The 8824-nt window shown below is 41.2% G+C and overlaps 1 protein-coding gene across 1 annotated transcript in view; it reads right to left on the bottom strand.

Moving 5' to 3' along the window:
- Positions 1-2769: 2769 nt before the first annotated feature.
- The window catches only part of TPH2 (tryptophan hydroxylase 2), an 88214-nt gene continuing 82159 nt past the window's right edge, over positions 2770-8824 (bottom strand). Inside the window, exons 10-11 of the mRNA XM_036866423.1 lie at positions 3644-3777; positions 2770-3514 (exon numbers count right to left, since the gene is read on the bottom strand). Coding sequence (XP_036722318.1) covers positions 3340-3514; positions 3644-3777 — 309 coding nt within the window. The 3' untranslated portion in view covers positions 2770-3339. The remainder of the gene's footprint in view (positions 3515-3643; positions 3778-8824) is intronic.

Raw genomic sequence — 8824 nt, 5'->3', positions numbered from 1 at the left:
CCCTACTCTTAAAACATGCAATTTATGAACAATCTGCTACGCCAAATAAACTGATCATCCAAGAACATACTGGTTGCCTGACCCCAACTCATAACAGACAAGAATGCTTTAAGAAAAAAACTGGACTAATCAGATTCCAGCTGTTTTTTGCTAGGTGTGATACATAAGAAACCTGGCCTTGCTAAGAACCTTGGGTTGATTTCTGATTAGCTGATTACAGAAGACAGCAGCAAAGCCAAAATAAAGTAGCGATTCACAGTGAGATGACAGTGAGCAAGTGTCTTTAAATTTATAATTGCCCTTGGATCTATTTAATTTAGCTTTAAGTCAGGAGGCATAAGTGAGACAAATGGTTACACTGAGCAGGTATCAGATATGACAAGAAGCTGGCTGTGATTATTTTGTTGTACTACTTCCATTTGGGGACTTTTTCTGCCAACACTTTTCCTATGATGGCTGTTAAATTTTATAGGACTTTTCCCACTATTAGTTGTAATGGCATTTGCGTGTTAAATGCTCACAACAAATGAAAACCATGATTCCATTGTTTCATATGGCGAAAACCACGCTATTCCAAATGGAGAACAAATCTAAAAAGAATCAAATAATTCCTCCTCCTTGTATGATACCTATATAAGCTCTGCGGGAAAGCCTATTTACTTTGCAGTGCTTCTATTTTTGAAACAACATAGATTTTGCACATGTAAGAACACTAAAGATGCCTCTATAGTCAATCAGAAGATAGCTCAAATGTTATCTTTTGTTGAGGGAATTCGTCTACAATTAAATATAATTCTCCTTCAGTACATTTAACTAAGAAGCTCCCCTTTCATTGGGGCTAGAAGGAGGAAGCTTGATGACTACTTATGGGGTTTTTTCTTTTTTATTGAATTATAGTGGCTGTAATATTATATGTTACAGGTGTACAGTATACTTATTCATAATTTTTAAAGGTTATACTCCATTTATAGGTATTATAAAATATTGGCTATATTCCCCATGTTGTCCCTGTATCCTGTAGCTTATTTTATACCTAATAGTTTGTACTTCTTAATCCCCTACCCCTATCTTGCCCGTCCCCCTCTTCCCTCTCTCCACTGGTAATCACTAGTTTGTTCTCTATGTGAGTCTGCTTCTTTTTTGTTATATTTACTAGTCTGATGTATTTTTTTATTCCACATATAAGCGATATCATACAGTATTTGTCTTTCTCTGTCTGGCTTATTTCACTTAGCATAAAGCCCTCCAAGTCCGTCCATGTTGTTACAAAAGACAAAATGTTATCTAAAGCAACACCAAATTATGGGAACAACAGAAAAAGCAGACATGAAGAGTTTCTCAGCCCATTTTCTCCTTTGAGAAAATTCAGCAACTAGTTCTGGAAATTTCTAAATTATTGTTCTTAGTCTCTCGTTATTGTTCATTGGAAATTTCTGGATTCATTGTTCTGGGTTATTTTTCTAGGTTAATATTTATAAATAGCTAATTACTCAGGGTCATCTAGATCTAGCAAAGCAAGATGTAAGAAACTATGTATTTATGGATTTATTAAATGATTGGATTTTACAACTACTTGATCATTCTAGATCCTTTTATCTGGGTTCAGCTTGCTCATCATTTCTCTACCACTGATAATTCTTCAAGGCAGTCTCATTCACCTAAAGTAGCATTTAAACTGCATGACTCTCACATTCTATGCACCAGATCCTTTCTCAAAAAGTCCATTGTTCTGAGAACCCTTCAGAAATGAAAGAGCCTCAATCATTAAGATAACCGATAGTCAAGCCTCTGATTTTTCATTGTAATTTTACCTCTCTCTGATATATATTTTAACTCTTTCTCATATTGTTCCTGAATACATTTAGTCCAAAAATTTCTGACTCATAACGGGCCATACAACTGTATAAATTAGTTTGAAATCACATGTAGTTTCCTATTTAAAGAACATCCTTAGAAATTGCTAAAGTAAATATTTTGGAATTGCTAACTTACAAGTTATCTCGTCATCTTACTCTTCTTTACTTTTTCTCGTCCCCTCTTACCTCCACCCAGTATTCTGCGCTACTAAAGCAGAATTAGAGGAACAGTGATTGCATTTGTTAAGGGAATCAGAAGCTAAAATTCATTCGCTCATTCAGCAATTTTTTATTCGTTCACCTAATCACCTGATTATACCTCTTATAGCAAAGATGACTGAAATTTGTGGTGTATCACTATTGTTTACCCAAATTTGCCCAAACTTTAGGCAAGTGGACAGACTCCCAGAGACCTAGCTTGGTTGGGGGCTGTGAGAGGAAATTTCTGTCCTGCTGTCAACCCTTGATCACAAACCAAGTCCTATTTAGTGATAAACATTAGTTTTGATAAGCATTAGTTTCCCTTCTATGACTACACATCATAAATACATACATACACCAAGTTGAATGTCTTAGCAATCCAAAAGTGAGATGTGATGGGCTGTAAATGCTGGTGCACAACTAACTGTGCTACTTTGAGCAAATCACTTAACCTCTCTGAGACTCAATTTCTATGTCATTGAAATCATAGCTCTATGATATTATTATTCTCCAAGAAAAATGCGTTAACCAGCTGAGAATGATAATCACTTTATTCCAGCATAAAATTCATAGTCCCAAGATTCTTCCCCATTGTTTAGTCTTTCCTAATGTCCTTTCTGGAAGTGTTTTCTTCCAAAATACTTTGGGAAGCATGTCACAACTCAGTTTCTACAAGGTCAATGCAACAGATATTTTCTATTTGTGGAAATTTCTCTTTTCTTACATTTTATAAATAATCAACCTAAAAACCATTCCAACTAGTGTGTTCACTACTTTCAATTTTTGAAACAGAATACTGAATCTTTTGTTAATGTGATGGGAAGTTTCATACAATTCTGGGTTTATCTCAAATAGTGCTGCGAAAACACTGATACTAGAGAAAACAGAAACAGTTTCACTGCTATTTTCATTTTATCTAATGAACACAGAGGAAAGGCTCAGATCTGAGAAAGAAAAGGTCACGAGCTAGAATCATAAGAGGGCTATTTGTTACCAATTTTCAATAGCTGCAGTTTGGTTAAGGACACTAAGCTGGAACGTCAAATCTATTTAAGACATTGAAATGTATTACGATCTTTCATACAATGAGTGGTTATCTGTCATTGGGTTCTTTATGGTGTTTCATACATTATCACAGTAGTTGCAAGTAGGTAGAAATATACAGAATTGTATGCTTACTAGCCAAGCCATGACACAGAAAGCTATTGGTGTTATATGACATTGACTGAATTGCTGCTAAGCCCCAAAAAGATCAGGCTGGCAATGACACAGGTCCCAGACATCAAATTCCCAGATATTGGTTCATTTTGTTCAAGGCATCACACACGGTGTTCAAATCGCTGCGGAGGTCCTGCACCACGTTTTCAATGCTCCTGGTGTCTTTCAGAATTTCAATACTCTGTGTGTAGGGATTGAAGTAGACGGAGAAGGGACGGGTAATTGACTTTGCAAAGTCCCTGCAAAATAAACAGCAAAGAGAAGGATATGGGATCAATCCTCACTGGTTCAAGAGACAGACAGAAGGAAAGAACAGAGCCAGAAAAATAAAAAGTTATTTTCTCTAGATGGAAGAAAAATAAATTTACCTCATCTTTTCTTTGGCTTCTTCAAAACTTTCTGAAACAAAGTAGGCTTCCTGGAAGGTGGTGATAAGGCATTCCTGTAAGCAAGTTGTCTTTGGGTCAAAGGCTTTCACACATGCCTTGTCAGAAAGAGCATGCTGCAAAACATATCGCAAAACCCATTAAACTCCAGAATGAGACTTTCCAAAGTGCCACCATGTCACATTCCTACAGCACAGCTCAAACATTTTACAGAACTATTCAGCTACTCATCTACCATGAAATATGGAACTCTCCCATATGCAGGGGAAATTGAGTGGTGAGGGGTTTTTTGTTTGTTTGTTTGTTTGTTTGTTTGTAAGTCTGTTAGTTGCTGAGGGAAAAAAATGAGACATGGTATTATTTTATTTATTATCAACAAAATTCATACTGAAGGACAGTTCAGAGCTGTAACCCCACAGAAATGGAATTTTAAATCTATGCTATGAATTAGAAGCAGGAGAGCACAAATATGGTCCTAAATTTACTGCTATAAGCAATGTACTGAAATTTCCCTTAAATGGCAAAAGTAATAATTACCTGCATGGAGAGGTGATGGGGACTCTGAATGAACTATTTGTGGACTCACTGTGAGACATTTTGAGGCCAGGTACTGTGTACCAGCAGAGGCTGCAGTGGGCCTGTATATTCAAGGATACGTGCGAAGCATTCGTTTACCTTCCCCCAAGTACAGCAGAGAAATATACAGCAAATAAATATTGCCAGGTGGGAAAAAACAACAGAGCTAATATTAATAGTTATAGTTATGCCCAGAGCAGGCATTAGGGAAACAGGAAAGCCAATGTAATTACTCTTCGAACCATCATTAGCCCCATTCAGCTCACTACATGACTGGCACTAAGAAGAGCAAGGAACAATGAATGATTGTATTCTCAGGATAAATTCAGGGATGCTAAAAGTTAGCGCTCATTTCCTGCCACATGCCACCTGCCTATTTATAGCCCCTGGATTGACGGTTCTCACACAGAATATGCCTAAGAATCACTGAGGAGTTTGTAGAAAATGCAGATATGGGACTTCCCTGGTGGCGCAGTGGTTAAGAATCTGCCTGCCAACGCAGGGGACGTGGGTTCGAGCCCTGGTCCGGGAAGATCCCACATGCCGCAGAGCAACTAATCCCGTGTGCCACAACTACCGAGCTTGCGCTCTAAAGCCCGCGAGCCACAACTACTGAACCCACGTGCCACAACTACTGAAGCCCGCGTGCCTAGAGCCCATGCTCCACAACAAGAGAAGCCACCGCAATGAAAAGCCCAAGCACCACAACAAAGAGTAGCCCCTGTTCACCACAACTAGAGAAAGCCTGCACGCAGCAACGAAGACCCAATGCAGCCAAAAAAAAAAGAAAGAAAGAAAGAAAGAAAATGCAGATACCCAGGCCTCAATATTATTTGGTAGGTCTGGATAAATCCCAGAAGTCTGCATTTTAAAGGCATCCAAAGTGATTCACACACAGATGGTCATGAACTATATTTTGAGAAATACCCCTCTAGATTCTCTCTTTCTTAATTTAAAGGGTAAATTAGTTGGGAGAGAGAGGCAAAGAGAGAGAGGGGTAGCAGAAACAGCCTTGAACTGAGAATTAGAAACCTCGGGCTCTAGTCCAGGCGTTGCTACTAACTGGATAACCTTGGCAAATGATTCCACCTCTCTAGGCCTCCATTTCCTCAAGTGTAAGTGAGAGGTTCGGGCTGGGTGATTTCTGAAGACACTCTATTCCAGTCTCTGGATTCCACCCAAAGCACTTTTCAATCTCTAACTGCTAAGATTTCCTGGAGAAACGCTGAAAAACCTTTCCTGTTCAGTATTCTTGGTACATTCCCCCAACAATTTCAAAATGCATGGAATGATTTACAGCCTTCCATGAAGAAGGCTATAGTTCCCTAAGTTTGAAAATGTAATTGTGAACCCAAGGACTGACAGGCAAGAGAAAGGGCACATGGTCCTACCCTGTGTTTGATTTGCTTTCTCACGAAGTTCCGTTGTCCAGATCAGTGCATATGTGAATCAGGGAATGCAGAGGGCCTCTTGGGAGTGGACTCATATTTTCTGGCCCACAGAAGAACTTCACTGTAAGCGGAAGGTCACTACACCAGCAAATGCATTTGTGCTATAGGTTCAATGCAGCGCAGTGAACATCAAGGGATTTGGGGTTCCACATGACTAATAATTCTGTCCACATTTTTAAACAATTGCACAGTTTCAAGAAGCAAAATGTGCCTTGATGAGAGCTGTTGCTCCTCTGCAAAGAATAGGCCCCCTATTGGCTCACCAGGGCTTTCAGAACTAGAAGTTCCTTTCTTCGCAGCCATACACTCTGGGTGCATTTTATTTAGTATGTTGCTCTAATTGTCCATTTATCCATCAGTACATATGAAAAGGAGGACAGTGACTGACTCAGTGTCCTAGATGTTTCCACGTTCTCACCCCCGCACTCAGGGGCATGGCAGAGTGGTAGCCATATGGGCTATATGAACGTTTAAGCCATGGCTCCCTCAGGGCTTTCCTGCTGAGCCAGACTTTTCACCAGGTCAAGGACAAGCACAGGAAGAGGGTGAAACTTGTCTGCTTAGGTCTGGAATGCTGTGATAGGACATTAGCACCCTCAGCAGTCACCCTGTGTAGAGGACACCTCCAGAAGATGTGTATGTAATAACAGAGACTGAAATCAGTGTACTTTTAGAAAAATGTATCGTGTTATGATTCTACTGGATACTCAAATGAGCTCATTTCATCTTCTTAACAGGGAAATGGGATGAGAGTGGATCAAGAAAAAGCCCAGAGGGCAGGGTGCTCTGCCCCAGACTTTAAGAAAAGTCAGTGGATTCACAGCATATGATTTGAAGCAAAGAGCGTCATGTCACATAATACATCTCACACTTGCCTAATGTACTAATCAAAAGGAAAACTGGAAGCTCACTGTTCTAAGCTCTCAACAATGCAGTCTATCCTCAAGATCCTGCTGCGTCCAATACCTGGTTACGTGCTGGGGACCTCTCCATCCATGGAGTACGGGACCAGTTCTATCCCTTGGCTGTTACAAATACGGAAATGACAATGGCACCCAAGGATTAGCCTGGAGAATGAAAAGAGCCCAGAGTTGGGGGAGCAGCCACGAGTAAGGCCAACAAATGAGGTGGTGATCGCACCTGTAAGTGGTCCCATTTACTGATGGGGAGCTCTCTTGTCTGATGACTGCCAGGAACATCCGCGCAGCCCATGAGGGCCCCTGTTTCTGAACACTAAAGCATAGCTCAAGGGCCATAAAATAGCATTCATGTCTTTCCTGATTCCACTGTCCAATGGAGCAAAGCCCTACTGAGTTTGCTTCTCAGCTCCTATCCACTTCTCTCTCTAAGCGACCTTGGTTTTGGGGAGCAGCTATCATGCCCTCTCCTCTGTGTCCAGCGTAGCTTCTCTGTAAACATAGAGCCAAACTGCTTGATGTCCCCAGAGAGCTCCACGGTGAATCCTTTCCAGAGTGTTAACAGTCTGATATCCTGAAGTCTGCAAGAATTAATCCAACTTCCTGCAGAGAGAGGCTTTATAATGCTGAGAGAATCTGGCTGACAGAATTTTACTCTCAAGCCATTTTTAAAGTGCAGGAACACTTGAGAATCACCTCTCGTCTACATGCTCTCTAAAAGGACTGTTTTGCATTTACCCATAGGGCCAAAGACAACAACCCAGGACTTGGAGCCGGGAGACCTAGATTCTAAACATAGCTGTCCCACAGGTTTATCAAATGAGTGAAAATTCCACAGGTTAAGATGCAGTTTCCTCTTCGATAAACTGAAAAGATTATATCTACATGAATTCTAAAGCTCTTCTTGCAATATGATTTGAACAGGGCCTGCAAGAACACAGCTCTCATACCACCATCCCCTCCCTCCACCCCAACCAGCATAAATTCACCATAGCAGCCTTTCCCACTGGGCCTGGGCATGGCCTTCCCACCCTTCCCAACAGAGATGGCCGTTACCAATTAATTGGCTTTAGTGTACAAATTCAGACTTATTTGCCAGTTCCAGTCTTTTAAATAAAAAATCTCTTTCAACATCAAAAATTTCCCAGAACCCAATTAGCTCCTACATGATCTGGGGCAAATGATTTCACCTCTGTCAGCCTATTCCAGTGTTAATCTGGAAAATGGAAATACTTACAGTTATCTATAATCCAGGAATATGGTGAGAATTAAAGGAGGCTATACATGCAAAGAGCCTGGCACATGGGAAGTGTTCAGCAAGTTATGTTATCCTTGCTACTTCCGTCTCCAGATGATGCTTGGCGTACAAATGCAGCCAGCCACACCTTCCACCATTGGTACAGCTCCTCTGGAACCCATCGAGAAAAGAAGCATGGCCCTAGCTATGAGGCTGCCAGGTCCTAGGCCGCAACAGTGCCTGTGCTGAGTTCATCAGCTCAAAATCTTCCTTCCTTCCAGCCACCTGCCTTTGCAATGACACAGAGTTATTATCTCACCTCTTCCAGATGTAGACCTGTGATCCTCACCCTCTATATTAGGACTGGTTAAAGTCAGGAAAAAACTCAAGTGTGAAGTCTAGGTAGTTTGGGCCCTAGATCCTGAATAAAAATTTGCAAACACCCCTACACTCACACTATAATCATCTTTTCCCACGTCAGAACAACAAATATATACATTTGTATATGTATGTACGTATGTGTGTCTATTAAATTTTTGAACCTTCCTCAAATGTTCTTCCTGCTAACCGAGCACAGTGTGGTAGCAACATCCCTATTGCCAAACTGGGTGATGAGGGCATCACATTTCTTGTCATCAGTGATGTTGAAAGTTTCAGCAGTTTGAATAAGCTGCAGTGGGGAGGGAACAAACTCCCTCTTCAAGAAATCCCTGTGTAAAAGCCAAAGACCCTTCTCCGGCTCCCAATGTCCGGCATTTGCTCTGTTATTACTAACAGTGCTCCTGCAGGAAAGGAAGAGGCAAGAGGAAGGGAGCTGTGAGCCATCGGAACGCGGGAAAGGTGTGAGAGCTCAGACACTCTCAGAGTCCCAACTCCAGCCACCCCGCTGACATACTGGATGACCTCAGGGAACCCACGGGGGCCTTGGGTCTCTTCTCTACAGCCTGGCAGTAATTCTGACCACCTCACCGAGTTGCTGCAA

The sequence above is a fragment of the Balaenoptera musculus genome, chromosome 10, assembly GCF_009873245.2.
Source record: "Balaenoptera musculus isolate JJ_BM4_2016_0621 chromosome 10, mBalMus1.pri.v3, whole genome shotgun sequence".
Classification (NCBI taxonomy): Eukaryota; Metazoa; Chordata; class Mammalia; order Artiodactyla; family Balaenopteridae; genus Balaenoptera; species Balaenoptera musculus.
This window is presented reverse-complemented; position numbering and strand designations above follow the sequence as displayed.